The sequence below is a fragment of the Chenopodium quinoa genome, unplaced genomic scaffold (assembly GCF_001683475.1).
Source record: "Chenopodium quinoa cultivar QQ74 unplaced genomic scaffold, ASM168347v1, whole genome shotgun sequence".
NCBI lineage: Eukaryota > Viridiplantae > Streptophyta > Magnoliopsida > Caryophyllales > Amaranthaceae > Chenopodium > Chenopodium quinoa.
The window spans coordinates 3,289,723-3,312,663 of NW_018744616.1; the positions used below are offsets into that span (position 1 = coordinate 3,289,723).

Sequence of the window (22,941 nt, forward strand, 5' to 3'; positions counted from 1 at the left end):
GCTCAGCGTCGGTACTTCCAGGGTATGTATGAGACTGCGGTGTATTTAGGCGAGATAGTGGCTATTCAGCACTCCTCGGAGGCCTTCGTTGTTCTAGCTCGCCCTCCTCGGCATATATTCGATAAGGCGAGGTTGAGGACTTTGGCGAGTAGGGCGCCAGAGGGCACGCCTTGGCGGACACACGCTCGTCCGGAGCTATGCTACATAGAGGCACTGCTGTCGCTCTTGCCAGAGGGAGGAGAAGAGGTATTCTTTATCTTATGTATTTGTCTCTTGTATAACCCCCAAGTAGGTATTGATTACCCAGTTTATTTTGTAGGATGTGCGCGCGGAGTTCGTTGCTCTTCCTGTGTCCATCACCTATCAAGGGATGTATGGCCCCGTTGAGGAGATGATTCCTATGGCTCTTCCGGATTACCGCTTTATCGAGCAGTCGATACCTCGCCACCAGACTTGGGTGAGTCATATATTTGCTCTTTTTCTTGCACATATATTTTTTATTGTTACCGACTTATCCCTTGACAGTTCTCTCGCGAGGTGATTACAAGGATGGCGAGAGGTTTGGACGCCTTTCGTTACCAGCCGGTAAGATTGAGGGTCAAGCTTCTTGTCGTCGTGACGACACTGCAGAGGTATTTCTCTTATCCTTATCTCATGCCCGTATTTACTCATTTAGCATCTGACATGATTTACTTTTGTGGGGACAACCAATTCCGGCCTCCTCCACACACTCGAGCGACACCTGAGGCTAGGAGAGAGAGGTCAGACTTGAGGCGTCGTCGTACCTCTTCCAGGGGTGAGGGTGGTCGATCGAAGACGGCTCCACCTGAGAGACCGGAGGGTTTAGGCTCTTCGTCTAAGGGTGCATATGCTAAGCCTACAGGCCAAGGAGGCGTGCCATCGACTCCTTTAAGGGGTGGTAGGACGTACGAGGTCGGCTCGTCGTTGCAGCACCGCCGCAGCCTCAGCCTCAGCCTCAGCCGTTGGCTATTCAGCACCAGGGTGAGCCTGGATGGGCTAACCATACTATGTCGATCCCGACAGTCGGTGATCCTGGAGCCAGTGAGGGGCATACTCCACAATCTACCTTGTTCTTTGACACTTCGGGAGTGCCTCCCCATTTGCGTCCTCCGGCACCGTAGTTGTACTTGTATTTATTTTAATTGACTTGTAGGACTTTGCTAATTTGTATCACACGACTTCTACATTAGACATATTGTATATACGACTATATTATGCTTATTTTATCTTTGCATTTTATTTTTTATTTTATGTTCATGTGAGTGTGTGATAAAAAATGTGACTAAGTTTTTGCGCAAAAAATTTCCGTCATTTTTAATTATCAATGGAGGGTATCCGACTTTCTCTCCCAAAAAGAAAAAAATGAAAAATAAAATTTTGACTAACATAAGCCTAAAATTAATCGAAAAGTGTTTGAAAGGAATAAAAAACGTAAAGTCAACGCACAAAATTGAGTCTTAATCAAAAGAAAACGTATGATTTGCATAGCGTGAGAAAGCTGTCGTCGAACCGACTCTCTGTCGCCAAACGCTGACCTCGTCGCCAGACGCTGACCCTGTCGTCTGGTGACATACTTTTTTCTTCGAATCCTTTCGGAAAAAAAACTGTACCAGTTTTATGCATAAATAGCCCCCAAATCTGCCGAATTTTGTATATTTCGAACAGATTAATTTAAAATAATAGTTATAGCTTTAATTCCCTTTAAGCAATAATGTCTAAAAGTTTTAGGGATTTTACTCGTGAGTGGTGCCGATCTTTGACTGCTAGGGAGAGAAAAGAGCTTTATTTCTTTCATCTGGGAGGTATTTATGGTATTAAGGGGGTAGACATAGATATAGATTTTATTCATATCGCCTTAGAATATTGGGATCCAGACACACATTGCTTTAGACTAGGATATGATGAAATTAGTCCTTTACCGGAAGAATTTGGTGCTATTCTAGGCTTTCCTTCCATGGATCTTGCGATAATTCCTAATATTAGTGAATATTATTATAAAGATTTTGAGCGTTTTTATAATCTTAAAGACAGGGATCTAACAAATATTGTAGATAAAACTGTAGTTAATCTGAAAGAATTTGCATGCCACTACTTTGATAGACCATATTCTGAGTCTTTTCATGTTTATAGGAGGAGAGCTTTTCTCTTTTGCATGTTTAGCCAATATCTCCTCACTAGTGGTAATAATCGTGAGGGTCAAGCAATTTAAGTGTCTGTCATGGAACAAATAGAATCAGGGAAGAATCCAATGCCATTAATTGTTGGAGAAACTATGCTTAGTTTGGATGAATTAAAGAAAAATCCAAAAGCACCTTTTCGAGGTTCTCCAATTTTATTATAGGTAGAAAAATAATATTTTTAATTAGAGAATTAAAAAACATATATTTTTGTATAGTAATACTAATTATTTGCATTGAATTTTTTTGCAGATGTGGCTAATGGAGAGGCTAGAATTAATTAGTCCTCCTGACAATATAGAAAAATATACACCAAATTGCTTTGTTAGGCGAAAGAAATGCTTTTCCATAAATATGGGTAGCCGGGAGTGGAGTAAAATATTTGCTTCTTGTAATTTTGCTATCAAATGGATCATCCCTTGGTGGAAAATTGAGAAGATGGTTGGTGTCAACAAGCAACCCTTCTACCGTCTTCCAAGCTTATTCAAGTTGACTTTCTATTACCCCTGTAGGGTAAAAAGGCAGTACGGCCTTGCTTAAACCATTCCTTCCGGAGATCTTCGTCGTCCTTATGAATTTCCAGTTTCACAAGAAGTAGAGAGGTTTGATGCTTAATGAAGTGCTAGGCCTTTATGGGAAGTTGTTACCCAAAAGGTTCCTCCTTCTTTGTCTAAGGATGTGAAGAAATATTAAAATAAAACCAATGTGAAGAATCCTTTTGGAGACAAGATAACTCCTGTTAAGGAACGCTTAGGTGAAAAAGTTGAATTCAAAACTTCTATGATGCCTAGAAAGAAAGACACTACTAACGGCAAAGATAGAGAAAAGGAAAGCTGACTCTACAGAAAAGAAAATATGGGTAGAGAAGAAACATGGTGTAATGGCTAAGGGAGAAACTATTAACACCAAAATTGAATGCAGATCCTCTAAAGGATGCTTGCTAGCAAAAGTAATGGATGAAGAAAAAGAAGCTGACAAAAATTGAAGAGAGCAAAGAAAGAGAAGAAAGATTAGAGCATTGCTTTACTTTCAACTTATTAGACAAATTTAATTTTTTAAGTTAATTTATTATTTAAGCTTTCATGTAAATTCCATCAATAATGTAATTTCACTTTGATTTATTAATGCAGTTTTCAGCTTTTTAAATTAAATCAACATTTACATTATAATCTCCATTAAAGCAATGGAAACATTTAATTATTTTTCAGGAAAAAATTCTAGTACGGAAGTTGAACATTTTTGAAATACACCGAAATTCGCCCAATTTCATGCGGGAAAATTAGCGTCGCAATTTAAGTCTGTCGCCAAACGGTGGTCTTCGCTGCCTGGGGATGTCCTCGTTGCCAAACGCTATTGTTCGTCGCCTGGTGTTGTCTTCGCCGCCAAACGCTGTTGCTTTCAGCTGATGCTGACATCTGTCGTTAGGCAAAAAAAATTTTGGGATGCGTTTGTAAATTTTTGCACTAATTGCTATGATTTGATTTGTTGGTAAAAGTGTATAACAACCTAGAAATTCCTTTCCTTTAAAATACCTATCTTACTCTTTAAAAATATAATTTAGGAATATCTAAGACATTACTGCCACCGTGAAAACGGCTAAGGCAATTATCAAAGATACACAGCGGAAGACTTACATTAAAAAAAAATCGTTCAAAACAAGTCAATTCAAAAGTCAACCAAACGAAAGTAAAGTTAAACCTAAAGCAACAAAGTTAAATAAAATTCAACCTACAACTTGGAACCATTAAGACCCTTATTAAAACTAAACCAAATCCAAATCTTGACGTTAGTTCCACATATAAATAATAGCATAAATAATTAAAACATAAAACACATCATAAACTAATGGAAACTAGCATGATTCGCTCTTCACTCATGCCCCGTCATGAATATGCTTCAATACCAGAAAAGATTATCTCTACTTGCTTCCACTACTCTCCATTAAAAATGGGTCATCATAGGGCCAAGATAAAGACATGGACAAAACACACAAACACACACAATCAGCACAGCTGAGTACATAAGCGTAATTAAACACACTAACATGCTTTCACCTACCAACACACTCTTACCTCACTGCACCTGTTACACACACACACAACATCCAACAAGACTTTACAACTAGAAACTAAATAATTTTGGATTGATCACGCATCGAACGGGTTGCAACTCTACCTCCCCCAAATTAATTGAGGTTACTGACACGGGAGCTAACCGTGCCAGCATCAAAACCACATATAGGTGGCGGAATTCCTCCGCATAATAATAATAAAAGGAATGTACAACGTCTTGTACTCCAGTAGAAGTTATGGTTAAATATAAAACCCTATAACTCCCCCATATGTTCATACTCAAGGTATATACGTTCCAAGAGTTATGGTGTGCAATCTATTTCACTTTACGTTATTTACAAATTATTAAACTTGGTGATGACTCTCAAAGCATAATAATTCAATCAACAATAATTATTCAATCAATTTAGCATACCAATTTAATTCTTAGTGACCACATAATATTTAATGTTGAACCCTTTTTAAATTTACCTTAGTGTCAAAGACACCTTAAACGCATAAAGCGCCACAAATCCTATCCCTCGGTGTTAAAACCACCTTAAGTGCACTAAGGCACCAACATAAAATTTATTCCTCGTGTACATAGACACTTATATAGCTCCTTTCTCATGCTTCTAGCATCAATAAAAATTATATGAACTATAATAAAATTCCTTTTCAACATTCCAAGCCAAATTAAAAATGTAGTTTAATTAAACATGCATTCTAACATGCCATAAATAAAAGTGTAGTCCATACAACCATGCCAAAAATATAATTTTCCATCCCATAATCCATCACAAATAAATCATGCTTCATAATTCAATCACCAACATCAACAATCCAAAGTTTCCAATCCAAACCTTCGCATGATACTACTTGAAATTAATTTAAAGCAAGCCTTGCATGATACTATATCACCAAAATATGCCAAGTACACGTACGTACCTTGATTATGATCTTAAAATCGCCACGACTAGTAAAAATCACTCACTTCAAAGTCTCCTACAATATAAAATCATAGAAGAGTATTAAAATCCACTCTACACAAATTTCCAGCAATATATACTATTATAAAACCCCTCATAATTTAATTAAAACATGCTGAAATTATATTTAAAACATCATACTTTAGTCCCAATTAATGGGTAATTGAAATTTCTTAAAGAAAATTAATTTTAAATGCTTTACTAAAAATTTCAGCACTATATTTTAATTAAAACTTGATGTAATTAAGCCTTAAAACACTTTAATCATAAATCTAAACCATGAAACATCATAATCCTTCAATAATTCATAAATCAAGAACCTTGGATTTCAAAAATTGGGGCTTTTTTTAATTAAAACATAAATTTGAAAATTAATTAACATATTACTTATAATTAAATATCAAAATCAAATCCCAAAACTCATAATTAACAATTAGATTCAAGCATAGATTAGTTTTTTAACAATAAAGATTGAATTTTTTTTTATTTTTTTTAAAACCGAAAAAGGGGAGAAGAGACTCGGCATCCACCTGTTGTCGGCTACTGGCAGCGGCGGCCACCTGCTGCTGGGGGTCGGCTGTGGTGGGGGAAAGGGGCAGCCAAAAAAAAAAGAAAGGGGAAGGGGAAAAAGAGAAAGAAAAGAAAGAAAAATAAGGAGAAGGGAGAGAGAAGTTTACCTTGGGTTTTCTCCACTCTGGGCAAAATTGATTTGCCTTATAAGTGGGATATTTATACCCCTTCTCTACTAACCCTTTTCCCTAAACTTTCCTCTTTTAGTTTTCCTAATCCCTTCCCTAATAAAACTTATTAAAATCATACTTTTCTAAAATAAACACCAAATTTTATAAAATAATTAATTAAATAAACTTTCCCTTTTAAAAAATATTTCCAAACTTACATAGAATAAATAATTAAAAATACCATAATTAAAACATTAAAATTATTTAAATACTTTTAAAAAATACATATTTTAAATAAAATACATATAAAAATACGAGGTATTACAGTTGGGATGCGAGGTTTGTAAAAATTAAACTGGCCGCACCCTATAAAGGTTGCCTACGTATCCTTTCATAAGGAGTCAGGCCAAACGTAGCACTCTTGAGTGTCCTACTCAAGTAATTATGGGTAGTACTTCTTAAGTTGTTCAAGATTTGTCATGTTTGAGAACTCATTGCCATCCATATCAATCAGTGTTGCAGCACCTGATAGGATAGTTTTGACAATATATGGGCCAGACCAATTGGGTCTAAACTTGCCTCTTGGGTCTAAAACATTTTTCCTTAATGCTTTTAGCACCAAGTCTCCTACTTTAATATTCCTTGTCTTGACTTTCTTGTTGAAGTGTCTAGCCATACGAGTTTGATAACTTGAGTATGATGTAGAGCCTCTAGTCACTTTTCATCAATTAGAATTAGCTCTTCATACCGCGCTCTAGTCCATTCTACTTCATTGAGTTTACTTTCTAACGCGATACGTAGGGAAGGTGTAGGCGTCGTTTGAAGTGCGCCTACGTTAAAAGCATGTGGTGAATATGCTTGGCACTCATAGGAAGTGGGAATTGACATAATACGATTAGGGACAAGGAAAGTAGGGAGCCGCCAACAAGTTTTTTAAGGAACTTGTAAACCGTTCACGGATCATAAAAAGGCAACCACGATAAGGGACAACGAAGGCAACAACGATTGACCCGTGAAGGTTACACCCCATTCATAATCCATGAGATTACTAACTCCATATGGTTCGGAACCACGAAAGGAGGATCGGGGATGATGGTACGAAGTGAGTCATGGATTCACATTCGCCCGTATTTGCCTCTACTCGATTCTTATATTAAAGAGCATTCGTGTGATCTCAAAGGCATACAAACAATAATTCAATTTGCTCTAAACTATTATTTAACTAAATTGGTTTAATATTAATGCAACATATAATTCTAAAAATTTGGTGATCACTTCAATTAATAATAAGATTAAAAGGATCCTAAACCGGTTGTCCAAATTATCTTATTAGGCGTGATTTTCAATTACATATTCCCTTTAACATACAATATGGTGATCAATAAATAATAGAATAACATAAATATTAAAACCAATTTAATCACAATTCCAACAACATAAAAATCGTTAGAAAAAATAATAATAATAATAATAAAAAGAGCATGATCCTTACTTTGAATATGTTTGCTTGCAACTACAAAATAATAAACGAGTTAGTAACTTCAAGGAAATAATAAAACAATAACTAAATTAAATTAAATAAAATAAGGTTGATTTTGGGGCCAAACCCTCAAACGATTCTACCTTTCACGACTTGGCTTAAGGACAGAAGCTCGAGTAAAATATGGACTCCTTTGAGTGCTTGAAGAAGGAATTTTGAAGTGAAAAGAGTAGGCTAGTGTTTAGGCTAAAGCATAGAAGAGAGAGAATAAAATCAGAGAATTACTCGGTGCCCCGTACATCAGAAATGAGGGGGTATTTATAGGAAAATGTGCTGAGGGAGCACACGGAACCCTAAAATGATAAAAACCCTAAAAAAGTATCCCGTGACACGGTCAGACCGTACCGTGACACGGTTAGACTGTACCGTCAGACGGTACACTTTCCCGTGACACGGTACATTTTTGGAGTGACGCGAGAAGTTTTCAGAAAACGGAATGAAAAACGCGTTAAGGGTTTACGCGGAAAGGACACGGAACGTCCCGTGCCACGACAGACCTCCCGTGTCACGGGAAGTCCCACCGTCAGACGGGAAGGGTTCCCGTGACACGGTCCGACTGTACCGTGACACGGTCACTTCCAGTCCATTTTTCCGTCTAAATTCATTTTAACCCTAATTTCTTTCGGCTTTTTAAGTGCCGATTGATAATTTCGGGCTTTTTTTCTGACTTTTATTATTCGGGCTAAAATAAGAAAATAATAAAATAAAATGAATAAAATGTTTGGGCCAAAGATAAATAATAAAACAATAAAATAAAAAGGTTTGGACTTAAAATAAGTTGGGCTGAAATTAAAACTATGCTTTTACCAAACAACAAGACTAATCCATAGACTGTTAAAAAATATAAATTTAATAAAATACGATTTTTTAAGCACTCTCGGGATTAAATACTAAACCCGACCAATAGTGGCGGTGAAAGGTTGTTCATCATCGGGTTTGATTTTGGGGAGACATTTTTAGGTGTCTACAGAAGCCCCCACTTTGACTGAGTTTGTAGAAACGTCAGTTTCGAAAACGATAGTCAAAGTAGCCGATAGGGACGGAGAATGATTTAAGACGTTCTGCGATCCTAAATCACTCTGCATACGCCGATACCTGCAGAAAGATGTTAATTCCACAGATAAAAGAGTAAAGGGATAGAATACGTATCTGGCACTAGTGTGTCGGTGACAAACAAATTTGGCAGCTTCCTAAGCTTCAAGGAATCCACCGAGTGACATTTGTTGAAACGTTTTCCATGCTTGAGGAAAGCCGACTGAAGAGTTTGGTACCTTTCTAAGCCTGAAGAAAGCTACCGGATAATACTTTCCATGCCTGAGGAAAGTCGACGAACGAATTTGGTGTCATTCTATGCTTGAAGAAATCCACCAATAATGCTTTCCATGCTTGAGGAAAGCCGACAAAAGAATTTGGCGGTTTTCTATACTTGAAGAAAAATCCTCCGATAATGCTTTCCAAGCTTGAGGAAAGCCGACTTGGCGGTCTTCTATACTTGAAGAAAAATCCACCGATAACGCTTTCCAAGCCTGAGGAAAGCCGACTTGACGGTTTTCTATACTTGAAGAAAAATCCACCAATAACACTTTCCAAGCCTGAGGAAAGCCGACTGATGAATATGGTGTCATTCTATGCTTGAAGAATTCCACCGATAATGCCTTCCATGCTTGAGGAAAGCCGACTTGGCAATTTTCTATACTTGAAGAAAAATCCACCGGATAATACTTTCCATGCTTGAGGAAAGTCGAAAGATGATGAGATTGCAAGTCTCTGTGTATCGAGAACCTTACGTCATGAATGATGCTGGTCCGCTTGTCCCCGGACGTAGGCTGTAGATGGTCCGCTTGTCCCCGGACGTGGGCTGTAGATGGTCCGTTTGTCCCCGGACATGGGCTGTAGATAAGACCTGCAAAAATAAATTTGCCAATGGACTCGTATATACTGTGATTGACTTGAACACTAACTTGACCAAGTTTGACTTGATGTGACATGACATGTGTATGACTTGTGTGTGTGTGTGTGTGTGTATATGTGTGTGTGCAGACACCATCAAACGAAGATGCAAAAGCAAAAATTTTCCGTCAATTTTTGTCTTGAGTGGAGGGTACCGACTTTCTCCCGAAAAAGAAAGATGTGAAAACTGAACTTTTATTTTCGAACTTCCTTCGATGATAAGTTTTTTTGAACTTCCCCAAAATAATGAAAAGGGAGAGAAGTTTTGAACTTCCTCCTTGAGCAAGATGAAATGATTCGTATGGATTGAATTGTTTGTCCTGAAAATAATGTATGCATGATGCATGTTCTTAGGCCATGAGGCTAAGGACAATTACATCATGTGACACGATAGATGAATGAACTTAAGTCATGGAGCTAAGCATCATATATGGTGTAAAGAAGCGATTTTGAACGTCACTTAGGTCTGGAAGCTAAGCATGTATAGTGATTATTGCATAATGAACGTTGCTTAGGTCAAGGAGCTAAGCACGATATGCTTTGTATGATTAAAAATCATTGATATATAAATGTTTCTTAGCACATTATGCGAAACAATGAACATTTCTCAGGTCAGGAAGCTAAGCAAGTATACAATGTTTCTTCTACTGAATGTTGTCTTTAAATATGATGAAACATGCACAGTGTTGAAACAAGATTTCATGATAAAGGGCTCTTAAAGGGAAGGATGATTGATATGGATATGGATGTGTGAGTGAAGTGTGTGAATGTGATACTAAGGCTAGCTACAAGGGTTATAGCGATGGAAAGAGATGTGAGGAGAGTTAAAGATGATGACTCTTCAGGCTGGGTAAGCTAATGTGATTTGGGTTCAAGCCCCCAAGTCTAGCTCTAAATGGGTAGGGATAAGCATTGGATATTCTTTGACTCGATCATGCATGGATATGAATATGAATGTGGCCGCACCTCGATGTGAGGTTGCCTACGTATCCGATAGGAATCAGGCCGAACGTAGCTCTAACCGAACTTTGCACAAGTGTATGTAAACCTCAAAGAGGTCTTTCAAGGGTTGTAATGTGGTTAAGTTGATGGTTTAAGGAAGAAAGAGGTAAAAGGCTCAAGACCCGAGAGAAGCCCCCAAGATGTGTAATTGTGAATTTGAAAATTTTGAATTTTGCAAGTTTATTTTCAACACATTTTTTTTTGCTTTGAACTTTTTTTTTCATTCTTTTGAATCAATGTAGGCAATCTCAGATCATGCGGTCCATCACTCACTTAGCATTCATGTTTCTCAGGCACGGTACCGAGCACTCGATGAGAGACGCAATTTGAGATGTGTTCATATCAAAGACATTGGAACACTTATCTTTAGACATTGTTTTATTTTTGCTTTGCTAATTTTTTTTTACTTGCTTTTTGAATGTTATACAATTACACATCTTCAAATCCCAGGGTTAAGTGAATGTGGGTTGAAGAAATGAAGGCCAAACGTTAGACAAGGCTCAAAGTTGTTGATGAAGAACTGGATATGTGATTGAGTGGTTAATGGGGAATGACAGGGTTGCAAAGGTGCCTCAAATCATTGGTGTACCTTGTGTTTAGTTCGACAAATTTTTAATTTTTTTTATTTTTTTTTTGCTAATCACATGATCGAATGTAAGAAAGAGATGCTCATTTATGAAGAAGGTAAGAAATGTGACACATAGACACATGGATAACGGGAACCTATGCTAGACTTATTGGGGGAGAGGGTTGAAACAAAAGATTAAAAAAAAAAGCATGAAATCTTGCACAAAGGATCTGTGTGCCTTGTATTCATTACTTCTTGCCGCCTGGAGGGACAGGAAATTTATTTGCATCCATCAAGTCTTGAATGACGTCCTTCAAATTCCAACATTGCTCTGTAGTGTGGCCCCTTCCTTGATGGTACTTGCAATGGGCATTGGGATTGCATTTGGCGCTCCTTTCTTCAGGTTTTGGCTCTGGAAATGGCCCAATAGGTGTGATCAAGCCTTAAATGTAAAGGCGATCAAAGGCCGCATCATAAGTCATTCCTAAAGGAGTGTAAGTTCTTTTCTTCTTGGGCAATGGAGTATCAAGAGCTAACACTTCATTGAGATCAACTTGGCTTATATTGTTGGTAGTATTTTCGTGCTTAGAAGACGAAGAAGAAGGATGGTCGTTCTTCTTGTTTTTCCAAGTGTTATTATTGTTACTACCAGCAGTCATTATTAGCTCATCCTAGATATTGATGCCGATGTCGTATACAGCTTCGAAAGTGTTCAGTGGAAGAAATTTGAGATTTTCCCTATATTTATGAGTTAGATTTTGAATAAAGAGGCGAACCATCTCTCTTTCTTTGGGAGGATCTACCAAGAGTCAAGATGTTTCCCTCCACCTATTCAGGTAAGCGGTGAAGTCTTCATTCTCTTTCTGTTTGAGAATGGAGAGTTCACGTTCAGAAGTTTTAGTTTGAATGTTACACTTGTAACAATTCATGAAACTTTCGGTGACATCTTGCCAAGTCGCAATACGCTTGGCATCTAGGGAATAAAACCATTGTTGGCAAGCATGCTCTAAGGAGAGAGGGAACACCGTAGGGAAGAGTGTTACGTCCAATCCCTTAAGATCCATGGTGCAGAGAACGCCTTCAAATGGAATATTTGATTGTCAGTAGGCTTGAACTTTGGAATATCAATAGTGGAGAACTTTTAAGGGAGTCTGTCCTTCCCATCCAAAGGAGTGGGAGGCCGTTCCACATAAGTGAAATCCTCAGAAATCTTACTCATTTTCTCCTTCATTTTGTCAAGGGTGGAAACAGTGACCTTGTTTTGTTCCATGGTAGTGACCCTAGTGGTAAGGGTTTGTATCATGGCAAACAGTGCCTCGATGGATTTGTTGATGTTCTCAATATCTTCTTTAGTGGCCATTTAAAGGTGATAAGTAATGTGGAGATGGCAAAGTTGTCTTTGAACGCCTATTAGATTTGAGAGATTGTTGAGCTAATGACTCGAACCGTATTAATCTATCCCTGTTCCTTGACCAAGTACTGTGAAATAAAATAATTCACTTAATTGTTTAACTCATTGCTCAAGATAGGAAAGGAAAAAAATAGACATTTGAAAACAGGTGAGAAAACTCCACTCATTTTTATTATTATGACAAAAAAAGGGTGCATGAACCTAGTATATGATCATAAACGAATTGGTGCACGACTCGAGTCGGAACATAAAGAAAGTGTGTGGACTATACTTGACTCGTGAGTGACTAAGTGATGTTATAAGACTCGTGGTATGATCGTATGGCTAGACATGTGAACAATAACCAAAATGACTGACGCGAGGACCAAATTAACACGGAAGACTTAAAAAAAGCTGACTGGACTTATTTCACGGGAACCGTGACACGGAAAACTGTACCGTGTCACAGTACAAGCTGCTGTGACGCGGTGGTTTTTTTTTTTTTTTTTTTTTTGTATGATCACCATATTGCATGTTTAAAGGGAATATGTAATTGAAAATCATGCCTAATAAGATAATTTGGACAACCAGCTTAGGTTCCTTTTTAATCCACTTATTAAATTAAGTGATCACAATATTTTAGAATTATGTGTTGCATTATATTAAACCAATTTAGCTTAATAATAGTTTGGAGCAAATTGAATTTTTGTTTGTATGCCTTTGAGATCGCATGAACCACTTTTCACTATGAGAATCGAGTAGAGGCCAATACGGGCAAATGTGACTCCATGACTCACTTCGTACCATCATCCCCGATCCTCCTTTTGTGGTTCCGAACTGTAGGGAATATTTCAAGCGTTAATCCCTAGCTTGAACCCCACTGTGATCATACACTAAAGTACGGTTTGGCGTCCAAAAGGGAAGAAGATAGAGTAAAAGAGTCGCCAACAAGTTTTAGGAACTTGTAAACCGTTCACAGGGTGAAGGTTACACCCCTTAACGATCCAAGAGATCGTCTACTCCATAAGGTCATGAGCCAAATAAGGGTTCGAGGATGATGGTACAAATAGATTGCATAAGTTACACACCATCCCATCCCAAGGTTAGGTAGATGTAGTTTAAAAAAAAGAAAGGTCTATTATTAGACGAGGCTCAAAGTGGTTTATGAAGAAATGATTGTAAATTTGAAAAAGTGAAAGGAGATATGATGTGGCTACAAGGAGTGCCTCAAATCATTGGTATACCTTGTGCATAATTCGACATGGATTTTATTTTTATTTTTATATTTATTTTATTATTTTATTATTATTTTTTTTAATGCAATGAAATGAAATGATCATATATAAGGAAATAAATGCTCATTTTATTAAAAAAGGAAATATATAATGATCCTACAAAATAAATCTAAGGAAAATAAAAAGGCTCCTATGCTAGACTTATTAGGGAAAGCGTAAATAAAAAAAAGAAATAGAAAAAGAGGTCATGAAATCTTGTCGTTGAAGCTCGCCTCTTGTCTTGCGTCGTTTCCTTTATCATCACTCGCTCTTCTTGTTAACTGGAGGCATGGGAAGCTTGTTATTATCAATCAAATGTTGGATAGCCTCCTTTAGCTTTCAACATCTTTCAGTAGCATGACCCCTACCTTGATGGTACTTGTAGTGTTCGTCTGGATTCCAACTAAACGATCTCTTCTCAAGTGGGGGATCTAGAATAGGTCCAATGGGAGTAATGAGTCCTTTGGCATGGAGTCGATCGAAAGCATTATCGTAGCTAATTCCAATAGGGGTGAAATCCTTTCTCAGTCAATTACCCATGGCTAGGATCTCACTAAGGTCGAAAGTACCAACACTATTACGAGAGTAGGTGTTTTCGGAAGAAGAAGGATAGTCGTTCTTCTTCCCTTTACAGCCACTGTTACTATTGTTACTAATCTTGGCCTTCTTGTCGCGTGGAGGAACATGAAGGAGATTTGGATCAATGAGATCTAGAACACAATCTTTGAGGGCGAGACATACTTCGGTGGTGTGACCACGACCTCTATGGTATCGACAATAAGAATTTGGATCCCAATTGGGAAACCGTTTTTCAGGCGGGGGGTCTTGACTGGGACCAATGGGGTGGATAAGACCTTGATCGTGAAGACAATCGAAAGCTTCATTGTAAGTCATTCTTATTGGTGTGTATTCTTCAATGGTCCGTTTTGCCTGTGGCTTAGGAGCATTGAGTTCTTCATTAAACTCTTGGCAAGAATTTTGTTCAATGACCATTACCCGATTTTCTAGTCCTTCTACCATATTCAAGAGCATGGCAATGACATCTTGCAATTTTCGAACGTCCCCTTTTATACTTGATGAGTCTTCCTTGGTATTATCTAAGAAAAAATTTTCATCCTCCCCAATCATGGCCACTTCATCGAGAGAGGTCATATAAGCTGTCTCGATCATGGGCTCTCCTACAGGTGTGATAAGAAGTGATGGATCGAAGGATGCTTGGTCATCTTCAATGGCTAGAATCTCGGAAGTTTCATTGCTATCGATCGGATCTTGAATAGCTTCTTTGAGTTTCCAACACTCCTCGGTGTTGTGACCCTTCCCTTGATGATATTTGCAGTGCTTATTAGGGTCCCACTTAGGTGGCCTGGCTTCTGGAACTGGATCTTTGATGGGCCCTATAGGCATGACTAGTCCTTTGTGGTGTTATTTCTCGAAAATTGTTTCATAACTCATACCAAGTGGAGTGAACACCCTTTTTGATCTTTGGATTCGTGGTTTAGAGGTGTTCGTGGCATGTACCTCATTAATGGGAGAAGAAGAAGAAGGATGGTCGTTCTTTTTTCCTCTCGCACTATTATCTTTCAAAAGGTCATCTTCAATGTCAGTGCCTATATTATAGACAGCCTTAAAAGTATTCAAGTTGTGTTGGTACTTTAAGTGCTTTGAATACTTCCCTTGGAGATTCTTGATAAACATCCTCACAGATTCTTTTTTGGTGGGAGCCTTGACCGTATTAGCGGAAGTTTCCCTCCATTTATTGAAGAAAGACGTGAACCCTTCGTTTTCTTTTTGTTTTAACATCTCAAGTTGTTTGTGGTCTGTTTTGTCTTGGATGTTGCACTTATATCTATCTATGAAAGTGTTTGTTATCGACTCCTAAGAAGAGGTCTTTTCTTTCTCGAGAGAAAAGAACCATTGTTGACAAACGGTTTCGAGAGATAGTGGGAACAGAGAGGGGAAAACCTTCTTATCGATACCCTTAATGCTCATTATGGTTTTAAAAGCTCTTAGATGGAAGTAAGGGTTATCTATTGCTTTAAATTTAGGGATGACAGTGGCGTTGAACTTATGTGGAAGAAGTTCCTTGTCCAGCGAGACCCCTTGTGAACTCATGCCTAGAAATTTATAGTCACTAGATAGCTTGCTCAAGCTTTCTTGCATGAGGTTCATTTGTTGTTGCTTCACGGGATCATCGACCTTGAGGGTGAGGAGCTTCAGTGTCTCAGTCACGGTAACCAATTGGTTCCTAAGTTCATTGACTTCTTCTTAACTTGCCATTATCTTTTTAGCCTTCCTCTTTTGACGAATTGGTTTATCAAAAAGTGAGACTTGAACAAAGAGGTCGTCCTTGATTAATCGCCATTCTCTCCTCGACCAAGTACTGTGGAAAAGGAAATTGGGGATACTTATTGTTAATTATTTGACTCAAAATTTATTTAACATGCAATGGATGGAGGAAGTGAAGAAAGATTGGAATAGAATGTGAAAGAAGATTTAGATGGAGGGATATGAAGAATTAGGAATAGAATGTACCCCCCAACTCAAATGACGGAAAAGACCGACTCATGCATGAAACTAGGACATGGTCATGGTGACATATAAAAAGTGTGTGCTATGACTAGTGATTGTATGTGACATGTTAAGACTTGTGTCATGACCATGTGGCTAGCATACGTGACTAGACTCAAGCAAAGACTAAATTAAGACCTCGCGTATATGCATTAAACTGGACAGACTGTGGTATTTTAGTCATAACTTTTTACCTATGACTCTGATTTGGATGCAACCAACGCCAAATTAAAGATCAAACTCTGGGCTACAGATCCATAAGTTGTACGACTCGTATTTCTTCCTATAACTCCAGATATGACCAAAACAAGTTGACGTTTGTGCAGTATACGGGAATAAAAATCCGGGTTGACTTAAAGGAACTATGACTCGATTTTATATTTATTCATTAGCTCAAATTAATTAATTAATTAAACAAAGTCCTTTAGTCATTAATTAGTTTATTTATTCTTAACACAAGTCAAACAAATGGTTAAGTAAACATAGAATATATGCACAACATATAATGCACAATTAGTCAAGTAGGCACAATATGATGCAATGAGTTTGCGACCTAACCATGGCTCTAGTTCTCTAAAGTTCGGGATATGGTTTAGTCAAAGAGGGTCCGTGGTTAATTGTCCGGATGCACCACGCGGAATCCTAATCGTGAAGGGTTGGCGCGATTGGATGGGACACCGCGAGTTTAGAAAAACTCGCTTCCATGGTTTGGTGAATTCAACATCTCGGATGTACCCTTTGTTGCACGGAGCGTTCAATCGGGTAGATGGATCATGAATTCCCAGAGGGTTATGTCCATATGTAGAACACATATGGGTTTTAGAAAAGTGAGAAAAAATTCAATCAGGAAGTAGGATCGAGCAAACAATACGAAAAACCGGTCGAAATTAGAACGCATATTTCTGGCTCAGTATTGGGGGAAATTGGCGCCAGTAAACAGAGACTGGCGCCAACTTTTAAATGTAGCACCTAGCGCCAATACTGGCGTCTGGCGCTACGACTAAAATGCTGGCGCCAAGCTCTGGCCCCTGACGCTACTTCCCACATGCCTCAGCAACTTTCTGTGCTCGATAAAATTTTCCAGTTTCGCGCGGTGTTATTTCAGTCCTAGTTGTGAAAGATATTTCTTAAATTTCCTACGTGTAAAATCCTATGTTTTTAACTCATTACGGATGGTCTTTCCAATGAGATTTTTTTTTATGCATATGACAATAATGTTAATCAAAATTACGCACATGAAATACTTAGAATTTTTCGAGTCTCATCCACTCATTCTAAATCATTGCCGAAACAAATTCAAGAATTAAAATAGAAATCCTCCCCAGTGGAGTCGCCAAAAACTGTAGGGAATATTTCAAGCGTTAACCCCTAGCTTGAACCCCACTGTGATCATACACTAAAGTACGATGGCTTCCAAAAGAGAAGAAGATAGAGCAAAAGAGTCGCCAACAAGTTTTAGGAACTTGTAAACCGTTCACAGGGTGAAGGTTACACCCCTTAACGATCCAAGAGATCGTCAACTCCATAAGGTCATGAACCAAATAAGGGTTCGAGGATGATAGTACAAATAGATTGCATAAGTTGCACACCATCCCATCCCAAGGTTAGGTAGATGTAGGTTGAAAAAAGAAAGGTCTATTGTTAGACGAGGCTCAAAGTGGTTTATGAAGAAATGATTGTAAATTTGAAAAAGTGAAAGGAGATATGATGTGGCTACAAGGAGTGCCTTAAATCATTGGTATACCTTGTGCTTAATTCGACATGGATTTTATTTTTATTTTTTTTTAATGCAATGAAATGAAATGATCATATATAAGGAAATAAATGCTCATTTTATTAAAAAAAGGAAATATATAATGATCCTACAAAATAAATCTAAAAAAGGCTCCTATGCTAGACTTATTAAGGAAAGGGTAAATAAAAAAAAGAAATAGAAAAAGAGGTCATGAAATATTGTCGTTGAAGCTCGCCTCTTGTCTTGCGTCGTTTCCTTTATCATCACTCGCTCTTCTTGTTAACTGGAGGCATGGGAAGCTTGTTATTATCAATCAAATGTTTGATAGCCTCCTTTATCTTTTAACAGCTTTTAGTAGAATGACCCCTACCTTGATGGTACTTGCAGTGTTCGTCTGGATTCCAACTAAACGATCTCTTCTCAAGTGGGGATCTAGAATAGGTCCAATGGGAGTAATGATTCCTTTGGCATGGAGTCGATCGAAAGCATTATCGTAGCTAATTCCAATAGGGGTGAAATCCTTTCTCAGTCGATTACCCATGGCTAGGATCTCACTAAGGTCGAAAGTACCAACACTATTACGAGAGTAGGTGTTTTCGGAAGAAGAAGGATAGTCGTTCTTCTTCCCTTTACAGCCACTGTTACTATTGTTACTAATCTTGGCCTTCTTGTCGCGTGGAGGAACATGAAGGAGATTTGGATCAATGAGATCTAGAACACAATCTTTGAGGGCGAGACATACTTCGGTGGTGTGACCACGATCTCTATGGTATCGACAATAAGAATTTGGATCCCAATTGGGAAACCTTTTTTCAGGCGGGGGGTCTTAACTGGGACCAATGGGGTAGATAAGACCTTGATCGTGAAGACAGACGAAAGCTTCATTGTAAGTCATTCTTATTGGTGTGTATTCTTCAATGGTCCGTTTTGCCTGTGGCTTAGGAGCATTGAGTTCTTCATTAAACTCTTGCAGAGTAGCAAAAATTTGCGCAATTTGATTATTTACAATTTTATTATGTGCTAGGATCGAATCAATTTGGGCATCTCTACTCTCCATGTGCTTCTGCATATTAGCCAACATCGCTCTAATTTCTACCAGAGCAGGGTTGGAAGATGAGGGGGTTTGTTGCGGTTGGTTCTTCTAGCCAGCATTGGGGTGGTAAAATTTATGCTGAGTTTGTTGTGGCGCCTGTGATTCTTGTGGTGGTGGTGGACTTTGAACATTGGTGCTCCGGTAGGAAAGGTACAGATGATTCCGGTACCCAGGATTGTAGGTGTTGGAGTATGGGTTATTCTGCCTATAAGATTGAAAGGCATTGACTTGCTCCATGGAACTCATGTAATCTTGCTCCCAATGACCTATAATTTCACAATTTTCATAGAAAGCCTCATTAGCATTATTGTTAATTGCAGAATCATTAGATACATTTGCAGTAGTAAGATTATCTAATTTCTGGCATATAGAGGTTAATTGAGCTTGTAAAAAGGATACAGAGTCGACATTATGTATCCGTTAGATTTGCTTAGATTTCTTTGGCTTACATATGCGCTTTGTTCTTGGTCTTTGTTTTTGTGAATCTGCGGTGTCTGGCGCTTAGGCCCTTAGCTGCTTTGCTCATTGAATATTTTTGCTTTTTGTGTCATCTTGCTGCTTTTTAGATTGTCTTTGGTTATCCTCTCTTGGTCCTTTGATTCTGCAAAATAACAGGTTAGAGCTAGCCGTTGGTGCTGCCACCAACGGCCCTCCAAAGCTTAAGTTAGCACTGGTGACTTAAAATATAGATATGTAAATATTTTTTTTCTATTTTTTTTAACGAAAACTTTAGAAGTGATAAAGTTTCAGATTTGCTGCGTTCTAGCTTCTAGGTACCAGCTTACCATTCGTTGTAGCTAACCTGTAGGCCCCTTTGCCAATGACTTCTACAATTTGGTATGGGCCTTCCCAGGTTTCCCCCAACTTACCTGCATTGAGCTCTTGGGTATTTTGGAAAACTTTCCTTAGAACCCAATCTCCCACTTTGAACATTCTGGCTTTGACGTTTCTATTGAAGCTTCTAGCTACCATTTGCTAATAGGTGGCTATCCTTATGCAAGCTAGGTCTCTTCGTTCTTCTATGGTATCTAGGTCGTTTGACAGCTCCTCGCTATTGCGCTCTGGCGTCATCAAGCCGTATTTGGCTGTTGGGGTGGTAACTTCCGTAGGTAATACAGCTTCACATCCGTATACCAGTGAGAAAGGCGTCTGACTTGTGGCGGTTCTTGGTGTGGTTCTATTGGCCCATAGGATTCTTGGAAGTTCTTCAGCTTCATTTCATACTTCCGGAGAATGCTGAATGTTTCTTCTAGATGGGTCACATGATCAGCTTCTTTCTTGGACTTTACTAACATATCATCGATGTATAACTCCATGGTGTCCCCCAGCTGATCCTTGAACATTTTGTTGACTAGCCTCTAATAGGTTGAACCTGCGTTCTTCAAACCGAACGGCATTACCTTGTAGCAGTAGATTCCTTTATCCGTCATGAAATCCGTCTTCTCTTGGTCATCTGGGTGAATTAAGATCTGGTTGTAGCCGGAATACGCATCCATGAAAGTGAGGAGTTCGTGGCTAGCTATTGCATCTACTATTGAGTCTATACGAGGGAGAGGGAACGGGTCTTTGGGGCATGCCTTATTCAGGTCCGTGAAGTCGATGCAGACTCTCCAGGTTCCATTCTTCTTGCTGACGACAACCACGTTAGCTAACGAATCTGGGTACTTTACTTCCCTTATCTTCCCGCTATCTAACAGCTTCTGGACTTCCTCATTGATGATCTGATTGCCCTCTGGTGCAAATTTCCTCCTTTTTTGCTTTACCAGCCTTACATTGGGGTCCACGTTCAGCTTATGAATGATGATTTCAAGACTGATTCCCGTCATATCCTGATGCGACCATGCGAATCAATCTGAATTTTCTCTGAGGCACTTGATGATAGCTTCTTTCTGGTCTGTTGTCAATGCAGCTCCGATTTTAACCTTTTGCTCCTGCTTTGACTCATCCAGCACAACTTCATCTAATTGTAGTTCGTCTGGGCGCTTGGGTGCTGGATTTTTCTGTAATTGCTAGATGGAGGGGCCATGGGGTTTTAGGGCGAGCTGGTAGCCCCGCTTACTTTCTGTCTCCTTCGACTACTGCTACTCCCCACGGGCTTGGAAATTTGAGCAGCTGGTGATAGGTAGATGGGATAGCTTTTATTTTATGGATCTAGGGGATTCCTACTATCACATTATAAGCGGTTTTGCAGTCTATCACGTAGAACTTGTACATCATGTTGATTCCTTTTAGCAGCGTAGGCAGCTGGATTTCTCCTAGGAAATTCATAGGTTCGCCATTGAACCCGACCAGAACCGTAGACCTCTTGGTGATGTCGGACTCTTTGAAGCCAGCTTGATCTAGAGCGTCTTTGAAAATTATATTGGTCGAGCTTCCATTATCTACCAGTACTCTCTTCATCTTGCAATGACCCACATGGAGGGATATTAACAAGCAATCATGATGCTCGGGCTCGTTAAACCTACTATCATCGAATAGTATTGCCATATCATCCAGCTTCTTTTCTTCACTACTTGGATAGGTTTGGGGGATGCTGGACGCTGAGGTGCCAACTCTTGCTATACGCTTTGCATTAGAGTAGGTCAGACGCCTGATGCTAGATCCTCGTGATATCGCATGAATCATAACGCCTGGGGTAGGCGAAGCTGCCGGACCTGGCAATGTTTCCCGCTTAATTTCAGGCCCTTTTCCCTTCTTTCCAAGGAGGTCTTTCAGATAGCCTCTTTTGAGCAGCCAGGATACTTCTCTTTTAAGACTGTTACATTCGTCAGTCCTATGCCCATGGTCTCCATGGTACTCACACCTCCTTGATTTATCCTTCTGGTGGTCGGGTTTGTCGCTCTTCCTAGGCCACCTTACCGGTTGCCCAATATCTTTGAGAGCGTTCACCACTCCTACTATATCGGTATCGAAACCATATGAGCTGATATCTGGATGGTACTCTATAGTTGGCCAGCTGGAGCTTTCACCTGCTTTTGGCTCGGATATGTTGTTGACGTTGTTGCGCCTTGGCTACCAGCTACTTTGTCGGGTGCTGGAGTTTTGATTGTTGAAGGATTGATTCCCCGTGTACCCCGACGGTCTCCTTTCAACCCAGTTTCTGGCATGCTCATCTTCTTCTACGCGGACTTCAGCCATTGCTCTGGTTTTAACTTCTTCAAATGAGGAGCAGGGATATCTTGTCAGCTCATAATACAACCTGATCTGTAATTGAGACCTTTGCGAAAGGCTTCGATGGCAGTTGAGTGGTCATAGTTTTTTATGCTGACCATTTTTCGATTGAACCTGTCCCAGTACTGTCGGGTTGTCTCGTTCTGCTTCTGAACAATCCGATACAGGTCACTGCTTTGCTTATCCAGCTCTCGGCTGGTAGCGAATTGCTGGTAGAATTTGTTCACCAAGCTGGAGAAGTTGGCGATGGTACCTGGCTTTAGGTTGATAAGCCATTGAAGTGCAGGTCCTGATAGAGTAGCGCCAAAGGACTGACACATAGTGGGCTCAATAAGTTCCCACGGAATTGACAATTGCCACATCTTTTGCTTGTACTAGGCCACATGATCTTGGGGATCAATGGTTCCGTCGTACATCTTTGGGAAGGAGGGGATGCTTAGCTTTGCGGGAATACGTACTTTAGCAATCTCCTCCACAAATGGGGATTTAGCGAATCCATCACGAGATTCATAAGCTACACGTTTAGGAGCACCTGGTAAGTGGGTCAGGAGTTTCATCATTTTCCGATTTTGGGCTTTAATAACGGCGACTTCCCTGGCCATAGGGTTGGGATTCCCATCAGATTGCTCCTCATCACCACGAGATCCTTCTCTCGCATCTTCACCTTTAGATTCATCAGAGGAGACCAAGGTGAACTAGGGTATGTCATCGATCTTAACCCTTTTCTTTTTG

General features: G+C 39.2%; 1 protein-coding gene across 1 annotated transcript; it reads right to left on the bottom strand.

Moving 5' to 3' along the window:
- Positions 1-21,189: 21,189 nt before the first annotated feature.
- LOC110700112 lies at positions 21,190-22,571 on the bottom strand. Its single transcript, XM_021877600.1, has 2 exons — positions 22,238-22,571; positions 21,190-21,980 (listed from the first exon to the last, which is right to left on the bottom strand). The coding sequence occupies exons 1-2, from the start codon at positions 22,569-22,571 to the stop codon at positions 21,190-21,192; spliced, it is 1,125 nt and encodes a 374-aa protein (XP_021733292.1).
- Positions 22,572-22,941: the final 370 nt, after the last annotated feature.

Coding starts and splice junctions, on each gene's coding strand:
- LOC110700112 (XM_021877600.1), bottom strand. CDS start 22,571: ATGTGGCAATTGTCAATTCCGTGGGAACTTATTGAGCCCACTATGTGT. Junction 21,981..22,237: donor AGGTCTCAATTACAGATCAG/GTTGTATTATGA, acceptor GGCCAACTATAG/AGTACCATCCAGATATCAGC.